Here is a 15,029-nt window from a genome sequence, read left to right as displayed (position 1 = left end):
TTTTTTTTTTTTTTTTTTTTTTTAAAAAAATGGCTAAAATTTTACCTTTTAAGTGGTTGTTTATTTCTGCCTTCAAAGCTCTTCTGTTTGTTGTGAGGGGATTTAGACGATCGTCCACATAAATGAGTCCATGACAGTAAATTTCAACGTGTCAATAAGGGCTGAGGGTTCTGACTTTTGCCTTACTAAAGATTATGTATAAACGTCCAGCGTTTGTGGCGAGTCAACATTTTCCATGTTCGTCTGCTACCCGTTAGCTCTGAGCCGTAAGCACTGTAAAGACGGCCGTATTTCAGTTTGAACGCATTATCAGTAGGGCTGCATGCTGTTGCTTATTCTGACGATTAATCGGATAAAAGAATTGCCACATTCTTCAGATTTTTCATTTGGCCGCTTTTTTACATACAACAAAAGATCCCAATACGCAAACAATTGAATTACTTGATAAAAAAAAAAAAACCTTTTATTGCCTAAAATGCAGTAACAATATTCATTTAGTGAATGCTAGGTCATCTGTAGCAAAGGGTGCATCTGCAGCTAAAAATACAGAACTAATCTTTTTTTTTTTTTTTTTTTGATTAATCAATGGATAGCAAAATAATACAGAATTTTGAATTGGGTGAAAATGATAATGTTCTGGGTGGAACATTTTTATAGACAAAGGTTTTTCATCTTAAATGAAAAATTTATATATTTTTTGTACAGTTTGGGTCATTTTTAGAGTTTATATACTCTAGTTAATGATTAATCGATTACAAAATTTTAATAATTGATTAATCCCGATTAATCGAGTGAACTTTCGGCTCTCCCTCCGCAGCCGTTCGTGATCCACGACATGGAGACGCTGCAGCTGGCGGAGCAAACGCTGGTGGCCAAGATGGTCGGCTCGGCGGGGGCCCTCAAGGACAGAGAGGCCGAGGTTCGGATTTTCCACTGCTGCCAGTGCACATCGGTGGAAACTGTCACGGAGCTCACCGAGTTCGCGAAGTCCGTGCCGGGCTTCTCGAGCCTGGACCTGAATGACCAGGTGACGCTCCTGAAGTACGGCGTGTACGAAGCGCTCTTTGCCATGCTCGCCTCCAGCATGAACAAAGACGGCCTCCTCGTGGCGTATGGCTCGGGCTTCATCACCCGGGAGTTCCTCAAGAGCTTGCGGCGGCCGTTCAGCGACATGATGGAGCCCAAGTTCCAGTTCGCTATGAAGTTCAACGCGCTGGAACTGGACGACAGCGACCTGGCGCTGTTTGTCGCGGCCATCATCTGCTGCGGAGGTGAGGCTAGAGGGAAATTTTAAATTTGTACAGTTGGGTTTGTTCTGCCCTTTACGACCATACGTTACACAGTTTCACCACACACACAGTGATTCGTTCCTTTTAACTGATCTGTATCTCATTATTTTCTGAGAAATTGAACCTTGGACAATCACGATGCCTCCTCTGACTTCCTCTGCCCTCAGACCGACCGGGCCTGGTGAACGTGTCGCACATCGAGGTGATGCAGGAGAGCATCGTCCACGTCCTCCAGCTCCACCTGCTGGCCAACCACCCCGACGACACCTTCCTGTTCCCCAAACTGCTGCAGAAACTGGCCGACCTCCGGCAGCTGGTCACGGAGCACGCGCAGCTGGTGCAGGAGATCAAAAAGACAGAGGACACGTCCCTGCACCCGCTTCTACAGGAGATCTACAGAGACATGTACTGAGGGACTGCAGCAACCAGCCGACGGAACAGAAACTAAACCGTTCAGAGAAGACACGTTAAGCTAGGGTTCAACCACTTTGAGCTGTGCCGTCTCCGACGCGGCAGAATTTGCTTCTGGCTTCCGGTCAGCTTGAAGGAACTTTTCTCTGGCGGACGGTTCCTTTGGTTGGTCTGGCTTCTCACCACTCCATTGCTTGGAACCTTCTGAGACAGAAAAAAAAGGAACTAGATCAGATGTGAAACATCGTCTGATTAAAGCCACTTTGTAGAAATCTGTGTAGCATTTCTGACCAAACTCAGCTATTAACCTACGGTGAGCCCTGAAAAGGAGGGAAGACGGGGAACTCGATGATTGCCACTCCAGTTGTGTGTTTTGAAAAGAGATTTTTATACTGAAGTTAAAGAGCCATATAAAGTCAGCATCCGTTAAACCACCTCGACCTGGCAGCCAAACAGTCCTGCTGCTTCAAAGCCTACCAGCATGTTCTTCTTCATACAACCGGACACATCCAAGGAGTCGCCAAACGTACGAACGCGATCGCAAGCTGAATTGTGACGATCGGGTTTTGACTTGAAATTGCATCTTGTTGCACAGCATAAGCACAAACTTGTCTGTGATTTGTTCACAAATGTCTGAGCCGCTTTCCTAACAAAAACACACGCTCAGATGTTTGACACTCCATCTGTGCTTTGTGCTCGTGGTTTTTGGTCCGACTCCAACTTGAGCCGCACTAGAATCTCAACAGAAGCCTAAATATAGAAATTAATATTTTCTTTTTGTTTGTGTCACATTGCCTCAGCTATAGCGCCTCCCTCCCCCCGTTTTCTTTGTTCTCACAAAGAAACCCACAGCTTTTTTTTTCTTAATGTAGTCCTTATACGTGTACCCAATCAGTTTTTCAGCAGTTTGTAGCCTTTTTCATAGTTTTGAAAACCTGCCAATACCTTTTTTTTATTGTCATCAACTGTTCATAGATTTTTATGTTCATAGAAGAGATGCCATCACACCAGTTTTACTGTTGTTCTCAAAGGACAAAATGATGACGGTTAACATTTTAACTTGATTTTAACTTTGTTTTAGCCACTAGCGTGGTTAGCGTGGTTAGCATTAAATGTAAACAGCGACCTTTCTGCGTATTCCCTACGTAGTGTTAGATCCTTACCTCAACTCTGAGATTTCCTAAACCTTGTTTTCTTTGGCTTAATTTCAAATTGACACCGAAAATAGTTTGCCGTTACATAACTTACCTTAGCTTAAAGAGTGTTAGCTTGTCCTGGTTGCACTACAGTATGAGTTTACTATTCGGAAAAAGACCGGAGCCCAGTCAGAGGCGGTTTAGCCAAAAATCATCCAGTCCCAGTTGTAACCCAATGCATGTTTATAACAAGGCAACTCGCGCATTTTGCTGTCACCCAACCATTTGTATAAGAAGAACATGCTAGCTTTGACACCAGAAGGAGGGGAAATGTCTACTTGGATTTTGTAACATAAAAACACACATGCGGAATAATGCGAGAAGCATATGATCATCTGTTTAATATCCACCCTTGAAAAACAATACTTTAAATAACCATCAGATTATTTAGTCTACCTTGATTTAAAATAAAGCTGAATTTTTAATGAGGATTACGTGTCTTTTTGCGGTTTTATTTTTCTTAACAGGACGAGCAAAGTTACCTCCAGCTCTACACGATTCAAATTTGTGTAAGTAGTTTTAATCTCTATGTAGCGTCTGTCAGATAAAGCAGTTCCAACAAGATTTTACATCAGTTTTCTTGGACAAAAAGATATTTTCTAAACATTTTATTTCTTTAAAGTGAATGTGGACTAACAGCTTTCACTAAGAGACCTCCAACAATCGGAGCAGGTTCTCGTCAGTCATATAAGAAATCTTCAAATGCATGGTGTATGGAAAGCAATTGTGCACAAATGTTTAACTCAAATTATTCTACTATTTTACGGCTCTTTTCAACATATGTGCAGCTCTACTATTCTTATCATTATTTTGGTGCTTTAAAAGTAACATAAAGTGGATTCATCTTGTGAAACCTTTTTTCTGACTATTGCAGCGTCGTTTTTTTTGTTTTGTTTTTTTGTTTCATCTTTTTTTCACCCCCTAATGACATCGCATTGTGTTTGTACATAGCTAGTTGCATTACCATTTACCCCTTCTAAAAGCTAAATCTTGAAGTCACATTATAGTAATGGACTCTGCACATCCCTAATTTTGCTAAAAACTTTTACGTTCAAAAAAATGTGTACTGCTTGTTCGTGTTGCTTTAATGTTTGTATTTTCACTTGAATTAGATCATATTTTTATACTAAAAACGTGTACGTACGACTATATCTGATAAAGTTTTACTCAGAAATGGCACAGTTTGAAAGTGTAAATAGAATCAAGGTGAAACGGGGCGATCGGGATATCCACAAATCTGAACCCTGCTGGGGACATTCCTTTGGTTTAAGCCATCAAAACTGTTGCTTCCAGCTGTTTTGTAATTTCGCAACTGAACCGAATCCTTTTTGATCTGAACCGAAGATGGCTTTGGACTGTTCCGGCTTATCACGTTTTGTGATTGATTTAAAAACTTGACTCCGTCGTCTCCGGCTATAGTTTAACGACGAGGAGATGTCTTGTTAATGTTTAGCTACGGGATAGTGTTGATCATACGTTGAAATAGCGTGTCTTTTGATACTGTTTTCTCAGGTTGCACATCAGAATACAAATAGAGATAATATATGCACAGAGATTTTTATCAATATCAAATGCTCCTTGGCAGACTCAACCGCAAAATATTTTGTCTTTTAATTTTTTTTGTTTGTTTTGACAGATTGGATCTCTGTTTGCTATCAGAGAGTCTAAATGCACTCATAATTAGCCATCACGTCGTATGCTATCAGAGTATTGATGATGCAGTAATGTAAATTTAGAACAGGTTGCTTTCCAAGCTTGTTTCTGTCTGACTTTTCTCTCCAGACTTGCTGCTATGTTGTACTAACTCAAACATGAGCTCTGCCACGGATAGATTACCAACCTCCAAGCTGCCTCTAACGTTCTCACTTAGAGTTGAAACCAGATATTTGCATAAACCTTCAATTTTTATTTTTTTTTTGCCTCATTGTTTTGACATTCCATCAAACTAATTTCACCAAACTAAACTTTTCTGTTTTAGGCCAGTTAAGATTACTCAAAATTATTTCTGCTTGCTAAATTCCAGAATAATTATTAAAATTCTGAAGTTTGCATACATTTTAGTATTTGATAGTCGCCTTTAAAACTGTATGAATTGTCATATTTACCCACAAACTTTCTATAGGAGTGAGATCAGTGCTTTACGATGGCCACTGCAGTAAAAGTAACTCTTTACATTTATGTTTTTGGGTATGCTGAGATTGTTTTTAATGAGGATTCCATATTTACTTCAGCATCTCCACGTAATGTTTTTATTTTCTCACTGCGTCGTCTTTCCAGTTAAGCGCACCAGTCCCTCCTGACGCAAAACGGTCACACAAGATCACACTGCCAACACTGTGCTTCACAGTTGGGATGGTGTTCTCGTCCCACTTTTGCCTCCAAATGTAGCAGTGATCATGATGGTCAAACATTTCAATGTTTGTTTCATCAGATCAACATGTCGCCAGCAGGTATTTATCCTCGAGTTCGTTTGCAAACTATCATCTGGCATTTTAAATAATGGCCTCTTCGTCTCTGAGTGGCGCTTCAGCTAGCATCTTTCACACCAAAACACGTTCGTCTCTGGGAAATGCGTCTCCTACCTTGACGACATCGGCTGGACATTCCCATGTTGTTTATGCCTTCATAAAATTATTTAAGCAGATAGTATATCTGGAGATTTACCAGATATGTTTGCAATCACAATTTATTTCCTTATTTTTTTATTATTATTTTTTTAATCATAGAATAATGTCACACGAGGAAGAAGTATGTTTGAGGTGTTGTCTTAAAATATATCCACAGTTAGGGCTTTACTTAAATATCGTGAATTACCTATCAGAAGCCTACAAAGTCAAAACAACCTCATCTTGGACTTCTTCCAGTGGCATAAAGGCAAAGAAAACAGAAACAAATGCTTTTCTCAAATAAAAAGATCTTACTCGTTATTCTGGCGTTAAGAAAATGGAAATAATGTCTGTAATCTTAACTGATTTACAACAGAAAAAAACCTCTGATTTAATGTCAAACAGGGGAAAACATATGTACATATCTGGCTTCAACTGTATATCTTGTCTCAGACTGCAAAGAATTCACCGAATGCAGCTCAGTTTTTCACCTTGCAGATCATGCTTGGTGATCAATCACCAACAACATGTGCCTTAGAGAGAGAGTGTGTGTGTGTGTGTGTGTGTGTGTGTTTGTGTGTGTGTGTGTGTGTGTGTGTGTGTGTACACGCCAACGTCGAAGACTCACAAGATTGAAAAATTGTAAACAATTGACCTGTTCGTGTGACCTAACGGAAACCTATAGAATGGTTCGTCAGATTTTAACAGAAATCGATCGTCAGTCAATGAAAATGAAGGATTTGCTCAAAAGGGTTTTTAAAAGCGAAACTGAAAATGAATGAAACACTACAAAAAAGGCCCGAAAGGTGAAGCTGGTGTACTCTTGTGGGTGCGGGGGGTTTGTTTGACGTGGAATTGACAAGGGACTTTTTAACTTGTATCAGGGATTCTTAGTCTTCCTTTGTTGCACTAGCTCAGGATATAGAAAGGTACTGTTTCTCTGTCCCTGTCTTTCTTACTCAATTTAATACAATAAGTCTGTGCTGCTCTGCTTTGGAGCCCATAAACAGAAGCAACAATACAAGAAAAATTGCTTTCCTTTTCCAGTTTGGACAGATTATTTTCCAGGGGCAGCAGTCATAGGAATTAGGTTTTTCTTTTTGTTTTGTGACCTTCAACTTGTTTATTTCTGCAGCTCTAGTCTACTTCAGAGGCAGAAAGCATCTTTGGAAGTTGTTATCTGTGTGTTTTATGGCTTGGATAATAATACTGTAAATGTTTTGAATGTACTGAGTATTTAGTCGTGCATAGTTAGTACTTTGCAAGAAGGCAAATTGACATTGAATGGATTTAAAAAGAAAATAAAATGATTTTGAAGTCCTCTACTTTGTTTGTTGACATTTGAAAGAACAACTTGAGTCTGTTTGAATATATTATTTTTAAGGTTGTTGTTTTTTTGAACACCTAATTTGAGCTTTTCCAGTTAAAATAAAGTAATGGTTTCTCTGACAAATAATTTCTTAGACTGAAACTCTGGGGCCATACTGGGCTACAGTGTAGCTTGCATATAGTAAAGATATTTGTGTAGATTTTTATAGTTCTCTGTTATCTGTAATAAAAGTAATAATCTCACAATGTGGAATCAGAAGAGAGATTAAACACGTTGTGTTATGCTGAAGACATGAACTTTAAACATTTGGAAATGCAAAAAGCCAACTGTGAAGATGAAAGCTTAAATATTTTCCGCAAAAAGACAAAAATGCTTGATACTCATTTCTATGAAAGTACAAAGATTATACTAATAAAAATTTAAATTTGAATGATATTTTTTATATATATATAGAATCCCACTTCATAAATCCAAAACTTCCTCTTTAATTCAGTCGTTCCCAATCTGACCCACAAAATGACGATAGCAGAGTCTTGTGACCTTGACTCTTGGTTGAGTAAATAAGCAGCCACTGCCATGTCTGCGGTTGCTCTGATTCAGAACCACTCCAGCAGGGGGCAGTCTACATTAATCAAATTATCTTACGCTCTTCCTCCTTCTCGTCACATTGTCCAACATGGCGGTGTCCATGCTCGGGTTCTGCTGTTGTGTTTCGCGACACCCGTCCTGTAGCCTCCTGAGACGAGCGCGTCTCTTCCTCACACTCAGGTCTAAATTTCACCGCTCCGCCGCTGCGTCCAGCGGACTGCTCCTGTCGCTACATAAGCGCGGTGTCCTGAAGGATTCTTTCCCAGAAAACGCAGCACAGGACCAGCTTCCCCGGCTGCTCCAGTCCGCTCCTCAGACTGTATACTGCGGCTTCGACCCCACAGCCGACAGCCTCCATGTGGGCAACCTGCTCGCCATTATCGGCCTGCTCCACTTCCGGAGCGCCGGGCACAACGTCGTCGCGCTGCTCGGAGGGGCCACGGCGCAAATCGGGGACCCGAGCGGGAAAACGAGCGAGCGCGAGCGGCTGTCCGCGGAGGTGGTGGAGGAGAACACCCGCGGCATCCGGGAGAGCATTCAGAGGATTTTCATCAACCACGAGGTGCTTTTCCACGACCGCTCGAGGCCGCTGGGCACGGTGAACGTGCTGAACAACCGGAGCTGGTATAAGAGCTGGGAAGTGGTGGACTTTCTGTCGGAGACCGGCAGGCACTTTCGGATGGGGACCATGCTCAGCCGCCACAGCGTGCAGTCCCGGCTGAGGAGCGCAGACGGTATGAGCCTGACAGAGTTCACCTACCAGGTGTTCCAAGCTTATGACTTCTACCACCTCCACCAAATATACGGCTGCAGGATTCAGCTCGGAGGCACCGACCAGCTGGGCAATTTGATGTCCGGACATGAGTACATTCACAAGTAAATTTCCCTTCCAGCTTTGTTCCAGGCTGCTTTAGGAAATCGGAATAAAAAAATGACCGGATATCCCTGGTTGTGTATTTTGATATGCAAATAATTAGTTGCAGGTTTCACAAGTGAAAACTTGAGTGGGTCTCATACAGGTTCTCAATTGGATTCAGCCCTTGACTTTGACTGAGCCATTCTAACACAGACTTTGGCTATATTTTCAGGGTTTTTCTCCACCTGAGAAGTAAACTTCTATACCAGTTTAAAGTTTTTCACAGCCAGAACCAGTTTTACCTGCCTGTAATTCATCCCACATAGATATCCCAAACCGCTGGCACCATTCAAACAGATTTCTCCATTTGTGCTCCAGTTCTGACCAGCATTTTTACTCTGATATACACAGGCAAACTTCAGCACGTTGAATCGCCTACTTTAGACTAACTACTTATTCAGCAGTTGTTCCAGCCTCGCATACAAAAAAAAACTTGCTACATTTTAATCATGAGCTGCTTTAACATTTTTTAAAGTACACTTAAGCATTCAAAACTGCAAAACATCTAGTTTAGCCCTAACATGTTGTTATAAGCTAATGATACATATGGAAGGGAAGTCATACCTGAAGCTAATAATTGTAGCTGAATGTACCGAGGACAGTTTGAAGGGAAATCGATGGACATCAGTGGATATTTTGTACTGACAGAGAGCAATAGTAAAAATCACTGTAAAAGAAAGCTATTTTTTTCATTTTTGGTTGATAAACTTTATGGTCACAAACAACAACAACCATAGTCCACTTTAGTGTTCCTTGACCAAGCTATCCATAGCTTGAACCAACCTCATCCTTCATGTTTGGGCTGTTTGTTAGCTTCCAAACAAGATCGTAATTGTTTCATTATTCCGGAGCAAAACGTGTTCGATTTTCTTTTCCACCCGTTTACTTCCACACAACTCATCATTGATGTTTCCTGCACTGTTGAACTTTGGTGCGGATGTGCTGACTCTATACATTTTTCTCTATCTTTTGCAATCAAGTGGCCACACCCGTTTCTTTCGTCAAAACAATCTGCTCTTTCATTACCATGAGATGTTTTCAGCCGCTGCATCGTCATCCATATTTACCGCTGTTTCCTGTCTTAGTAGGCATGATTTTGTTTGAGGTGCGAAGGTGTTTGTTTAAAATTACTTATCCCAAACAGAAAAGCAATGAAAATCTCATTTGTCAATATTTCCTCACGCTTTCAAATTTATTTATTTTTTATTCATGTTATCTGGCTCTACAATATGATACCACTATCGCCACATCATTTTAACTGTGGGGAGAATGAAATAATCGCCTCCCCATGTTTCTGCTTTACCTAATCTCTTGTTATGACCAGCTCTGCAATTTAGTTTTACCATATTCTCCCATGTAACCATTCAAATCAATTTTTAAAACATTCTTTTTAAGAGTAAGCGGTGAGGAGGTGTATGGCCTGACCATCCCGCTGGTGACCAGCACCACCGGTGACAAGCTCGGGAAAACCGCCGGCAACGCGGTGTGGCTCAACAGAGACAAGACGTCCCCCTTCGAGCTCTACCAGTTCTTCCTCCGACAGTCGGATGCCAGCGTGGAGCGGTACGCAAAGAAGAAAGCTCCCCGCTTCTGTTGATGCCCGAACCACAGTGACAAGGACGCTGAAGTGCATTGTGTGGGTGTTTTGCAGATACTTGAAGCTGTTTACCTTTTTGCCCCTGGAGGAGGTGGAGAAGCTGATGGAGCAGCAGAGGGAGGACCCAAGCAAACGTCTCGCCCACAAACGACTGGCTGCAGAGGTGACCAAACTGGTGCACGGAAAGGAGGGCCTCGAGAGCGCCAAGAGGTCAGAATTGGTCCCCAGAGGTTTTTCTTTTTAAGCGTTGCACCAAATTTTCCCCAAAAAACATTGAGTTTAGGTGACTTCTAACTCCCACCTGCAGGTGACAGTATTTCTCACAGGTCGTGTTAAAGGAACATTTTCCATCTTTGACTAGACCTGTCACAATAACTCATTTTGCTTTATTGTAATTATTATTAGTTAAACCAAATTAAAATTAAACGCAATTGAACATGTTAACATAAAAAAATTAACTGGTAAAAATTGATTATTGGGGAATATTTTTGATCTCATTGGTCAAAATGATGGACAAAGAAAAAGTCTAGCTTAACCTCTGCTTGTGCTGCACTGCTGCCTCTACCTTTGCTTGATGTCAAGTTAGAGTCCGTGGTCAATAAATGTGAATATATATTTTTCTTCTTATATGTAGATTTTGGATGAGGATTAATGAGGAAATATTTCTAAAGCAGCCCCACAGAATATGAGATTTTGACAACTGTAAATCACAAAAAACGATTGCAAAATCCTGGAGGAGCTGTCTAAAAGCTGTATTGTTTGTCCCTGCAGATGTACCAATGCGTTGTATCACAGCAGCATTCAGGCGTTGGAGCAAATGAGTGACGAGGAGCTTCAGGAGCTCTTCAGGGAGGCTCCTTTCCAAGAAATGCTTTTGGAGCCGGGGACCACGGTGCTAGACGCCTGCCGTAAGGCCAGCGCCATCCCTGATGGGCCTAAAGGGTAGGTTCGTCATGAGCACCTACTGTAACAGAGCGCTGCCATTGGTTATGGGGTTGCTTTTCATCAGCAGTTAGGAAAGCTGGTTCACTGAAAGAAAACCTCTGAAGAAGAAAATGGGTGCAACTTTCTTCTTCATGAAACGACTGGAAAGGCATCAGATTTTAGTCGTAGGATCTCACTTTTGTTGTTTGTAAAACACAGCGAGTTATTTCTCCCATTGGCGCTACACACACAGGTTTGTTTTGGTTGTATTTACTCAGAATTTCTTAACTAACCAGGTCCAAAGACTCATCCCATGCTTGTGGAAAAGATGTTAGTCTGTTTTAGAAGGGTCACTAGTGTGCGTGAAGTAGAGAAAACGCCAGAGCTGATGGCGTTTTCTTGAAAAATTTGGTCAAAAAGTGCTTGACGATTTATTAAACACTGGAAGGAAAGTGGGAAACCATCATCTTTGAGGAAGAGATGTGGTTGGGGGGTAAAGAAAATCCCGAATGATCGTGTTTGGCAATCACCTAAATGTTTGGTGAAAGCAATGGGAAGAAGAACAGTAGGACTCAGGGACGTGTTTAATGGTGAAAGTAAGAACACAAGGAATTGGAACTGAACTGCTGTCTGGCCATAAGAAAACTTTTAATCATTGAAGCTAACTGGGGAAAATAGTTTCACTTTCCAAGAGAGCTGGTGTCTACTGTACCAGCCTTTAGGGGCAATGCTGGAGTTGATCAGGTCTAGTAGGTCCAGCAACATTATGAGCCCAAAGAATGAGGTCCGCAGACTACCTGAATATACTGAATGACCAGACTGCTGTAGCTTGTCAGACATACAAGCTTAAGTAGTTAAAAGTTCTTGCTTTACCTGAATCTTATCGTGTGATCGCTTGCGTTCAGGTATCGGATGATTTCAGAAGGAGCAGTATGGATCAACCACAAAAGGGAAGACAAACCGGAGCAGGTCCTCATCCCCAACATCCACATACTGTCTAATGGACTCACCCTGCTCAGAGTGGGCAAGAAAAACTTTCACATTGTCAAGTGGCTCAGCCTCTGAGGCTGCTCCACTGACTTACAGGGAAGGTAGGAGGAAAAACTTGAGAAGAGTCTGTGGGAGATGTTGATGGACTGATAAGTGGATGGCCGTTTAGTGTTATATATACGTACATATGTAGATGTGCTGTTTATCTAAAGATTTGCTATTAAAACAACATTTGGTAAAGAGATGTTTTTCTGTTGACTTACCTCTGCAGCAGACTTTTGGGGCAGTGAACACTAGAGGGCGACATTGCCTGTGTGGCCGTCCACAGAGCACCTAACATTTATCCTACCGTAAACTTTCAAGTAAACAGCTGCTCACCATTAAACTAAATTGCATCATTTCTCCCAAAAAGCTTACGGTCATATTTTAAGCAAATTATTGTTTTTAAAAATTGTTTAATTATGGTGCATTTGTTTTGTTGCAGTTTTAATTTTTTTCTTCTTCTTCTTTTTACTTCTGTGGAGTGTAACACAACTTACACACTTCAGGAGACAACACTCTCATGTTGGGGGAAAGACAGTTTATGATGCAGTTTGAGTTCGAAAATAAGTTTTACTTAAATACTCCCTATCCAATATTGTTGCTTCAGAAGAAATTCTTGCTTTTCTGCAAATGTGATTGTTTTTTTTTTATCTCTGTTTTTGGTATTTGTTTTTGCAAATTATAATTTAAATTTTACATTCACCAATATTTAATAATGCATTTATCAAGTGCTTTCAACGTGTTTTGCTGGCAAAGAACAAAAAAATGGCAAGAATACACACATAATTAAAGAACAAAGATACGATCAAATGTATGTGGTTTTCTATGCATCATGTGTAGTGTTTATCGTATATAAAATGCAACCTAGATATATTAACTGTACCATGATTATGGAATACATGTGTTTTTTTTTGTTGTTTTTTTTTTGGGAGCACATTTGAAACCAACAGCTACAGGCTAATAGCTAATCAGTGAGGGGAGCTGAAAAGGTTATTCAAATAACGTCAAAAACAGAACCACGTGACCACTGCACAGCTTTCTGTCTCAAGCTGGTAAAACTTTCAAGTTTTAGCAATTACCAAAGAAGTTCAGTCAGCTGTCAAAACTCAGCCATTTCACTTTTTTTTTTTTTAAAGTTGAAACATTCAATTTCATTTTGCAGTGTATGTAATACTCAATCTGCTCTGTAATTTATTTTATGTTTTCATAGCAATAACTTAAAACGACTTACTGTGAAATAAAAATATTTGAAAATGCAGTTCAAATCCAGACAGCATGTTCATAAATCATACAGACACTAGTTATCTGTCTTAAAATTATTTTTTAAATTATTATTATTAATACCTCCCGGCTGATCAAGATTGAAATTGTGTCGAACTGTAAGCTTATTTACAAAGTTGGCCCAGATTACTTAAAATGCTGGCGCTTTAAAAAAAAACATGGGCGTGGCCTCTGCGTTCAGCAAATGAACAGCCTCGCTGGGATTTAAATAGCTCTGTGTGTCAATCACATGCGCTGGCCCTCCTCCATCCGAGCCCAGCCTTCTCTCTCCGTCCCCACAACGCCTCTGAATCGCCATATTGGGTACTGAGGTTACTCTGCAGTTTCTCTCAGTCCGGGACGGAATTGACAAGAGCTCCTTCGGTTCCTCTGCAGTTTGTTTTGATGATTCGCGGGGACTATCTTCGGCGTCAGAACACCGCAGAAGCCGTTTGCGCCTCCAGCTTGACATACGCATGGCATAAGCCGTTTCACGCCTGTTTCGGATCTTTCCCCCCGTGACGAGGAGATACCCGTTGTTTTTTTGTTTTTTTTTTCTTCTCTCACTCTCCGGCGACGTGTTTTTTTCTTATGAAAACCGGACGCTCCTGGCTGCTCGAAGATTCAGCTTTTTTGGGGGGTAAAATGTCAGACGTTCGACTTTCAAACGGAAGCCCGACGTTGGAACGGACGGAGCCCCGGGTTACGGAACACCCGAAGCCGTCAGCCTGCCGAAGCCTCTTCGGCTCAGTGGACCACGAAGAGTTAAAGAGGGATTTAAAGGGACATATGCGGGAGCTGCAGGAGGCTGCGTCCGCCAAGTGGGGCTTCGACTTTGCCAGTGACAAGCCGCTGCCTAACGCCAGGCTCACATGGGAACTAGTGGACCCCGCTGAGGTCCCGGATTTCTACGTGCGGCCCCCGCGGAGGGAGAAAGGCGTCTGCTCTGGGAATAACAATGTGGATCTAAACGGGAATCATAGCTGCGATACGAGCATGTCTGACGTACTGACTGAGTGTACGGAGCAGTGCACCGGGCTGAGGAAAAGACCGTGTCACGGTACTACTTTTTTTTTTTTTTTTTTTTTTTTATACATGTTTTCAGCTCTAATTTGTGTAATAGATAGTCTCACGGTTTTGGCATATTACTTTCATAAATGCATCAATATGGAAAGTAGTAAAATGGAAAAAAAAGCTTTTTTTATTTTTCGCAGACACCACGGCGCAAAGTAAGAGGTCACGCAGCAGCCCAGATGAAGTTAGTTGTCCAACCCTGAGCCACTCTGTTGAACACACACCCAGAAAGTCCAGTCCCAAGAGGCAAACGTGAGGACTAGCAAAACGGTAAGAAAATTAAATTATATTTTAACCCCCCTTTTTTCCACACACGATGTCAGAGAGACGAACATTAGGTATACGTGGTTTAGCAAACAAGAAAAGGAAAATACCGTGGCCCTTTCTATGCTTGGCACTTTTTACTTTATAAAATTAGTATTTATTTATTTATTTATTATTTATTTTTTGACAACCAAACGGAACATTTTGCCGACTCGTGGAGTTTTATCGATAAAAGTTCTGCCCCATTAACACCAGACAGACAAACGTTGCGAGTGAAAACAATAAAAAGGAAAACAAAACTGAGCTGGACATTATTTTTAGCCCTTTAACTGCAGGTGTTTCGGTGCTGCTCGTTTCCTACTTAACTGTAAACAAGTGCTGAACAACAGTGTAGTAGTAACACGTCAGCAGCCACTGCCCTCACAGCAGAGCAGGGACGGAAAGGGGCTGGTCTCTCCGAGAGCTGCAAAAACACACGCACGCACTCGCTGCGCTCACACACTCCTGTTACCACACGCACACACACACACACACACACACAC

General features: G+C 41.4%; 3 protein-coding genes across 7 annotated transcripts in view; all 3 read left to right on the top strand.

Annotated features, from left to right (window-relative positions):
* The window catches only part of pparab (peroxisome proliferator-activated receptor alpha b), a 36,140-nt gene extending 30,405 nt beyond the window's left edge, over window positions 1-5,735 (top strand). For all 3 annotated transcript variants that reach the window (XM_007546750.2, XM_007546751.2, XM_016668817.1), the window contains exons 6-7: window positions 818-1,271; window positions 1,457-5,735. In XM_007546750.2, the coding sequence (XP_007546812.1) occupies window positions 818-1,271; window positions 1,457-1,701 (699 nt within the window). In that variant the 3' untranslated portion in view covers window positions 1,702-5,735. The remainder of the gene's footprint in view (window positions 1-817; window positions 1,272-1,456) is intronic.
* Window positions 5,736-6,929: 1,194 nt separating this feature from the next.
* On the top strand, window positions 6,930-13,146 carry yars2 (tyrosyl-tRNA synthetase 2, mitochondrial). 3 transcript variants are annotated; one of them, XM_016668815.1, is made up of 6 exons: window positions 6,930-8,296; window positions 9,732-9,899; window positions 9,988-10,143; window positions 10,705-10,875; window positions 11,763-11,948; window positions 12,119-13,146. In XM_016668815.1, the coding sequence occupies exons 1-5, from the start codon at window positions 7,509-7,511 to the stop codon at window positions 11,920-11,922; spliced, it is 1,443 nt and encodes a 480-aa protein (XP_016524301.1). In that variant the 5' UTR covers window positions 6,930-7,508; the 3' UTR covers window positions 11,923-11,948; window positions 12,119-13,146. The 3 variants fall into 3 exon arrangements, with proteins under 3 accessions (XP_016524301.1, XP_007546811.1, XP_016524302.1); XM_007546749.2 differs by having other exon boundaries at window positions 11,763-13,146; XM_016668816.1 differs by lacking the exons at window positions 11,763-11,948; window positions 12,119-13,146 and having other exon boundaries at window positions 9,988-10,153; window positions 10,705-10,853.
* Window positions 13,147-13,407: 261 nt separating this feature from the next.
* The window catches only part of cdkn1bb (cyclin dependent kinase inhibitor 1Bb), a 3,749-nt gene continuing 2,127 nt past the window's right edge, over window positions 13,408-15,029 (top strand). Inside the window, exons 1-2 of the mRNA XM_007546748.2 lie at window positions 13,408-14,209; window positions 14,364-14,493. Coding sequence (XP_007546810.1) covers window positions 13,741-14,209; window positions 14,364-14,479 — 585 coding nt within the window. The 5' untranslated portion in view covers window positions 13,408-13,740 and the 3' untranslated portion in view covers window positions 14,480-14,493. The remainder of the gene's footprint in view (window positions 14,210-14,363; window positions 14,494-15,029) is intronic.

Source organism: Poecilia formosa, unplaced genomic scaffold (genome assembly GCF_000485575.1).
Source record: "Poecilia formosa unplaced genomic scaffold, Poecilia_formosa-5.1.2 Scaffold17, whole genome shotgun sequence".
NCBI classification, from domain to species: domain Eukaryota; kingdom Metazoa; phylum Chordata; class Actinopteri; order Cyprinodontiformes; family Poeciliidae; genus Poecilia; species Poecilia formosa.
The sequence above is the reverse complement of the archived record's forward strand: the minus strand, read 5'-3'. Positions and strand labels throughout refer to the sequence as shown.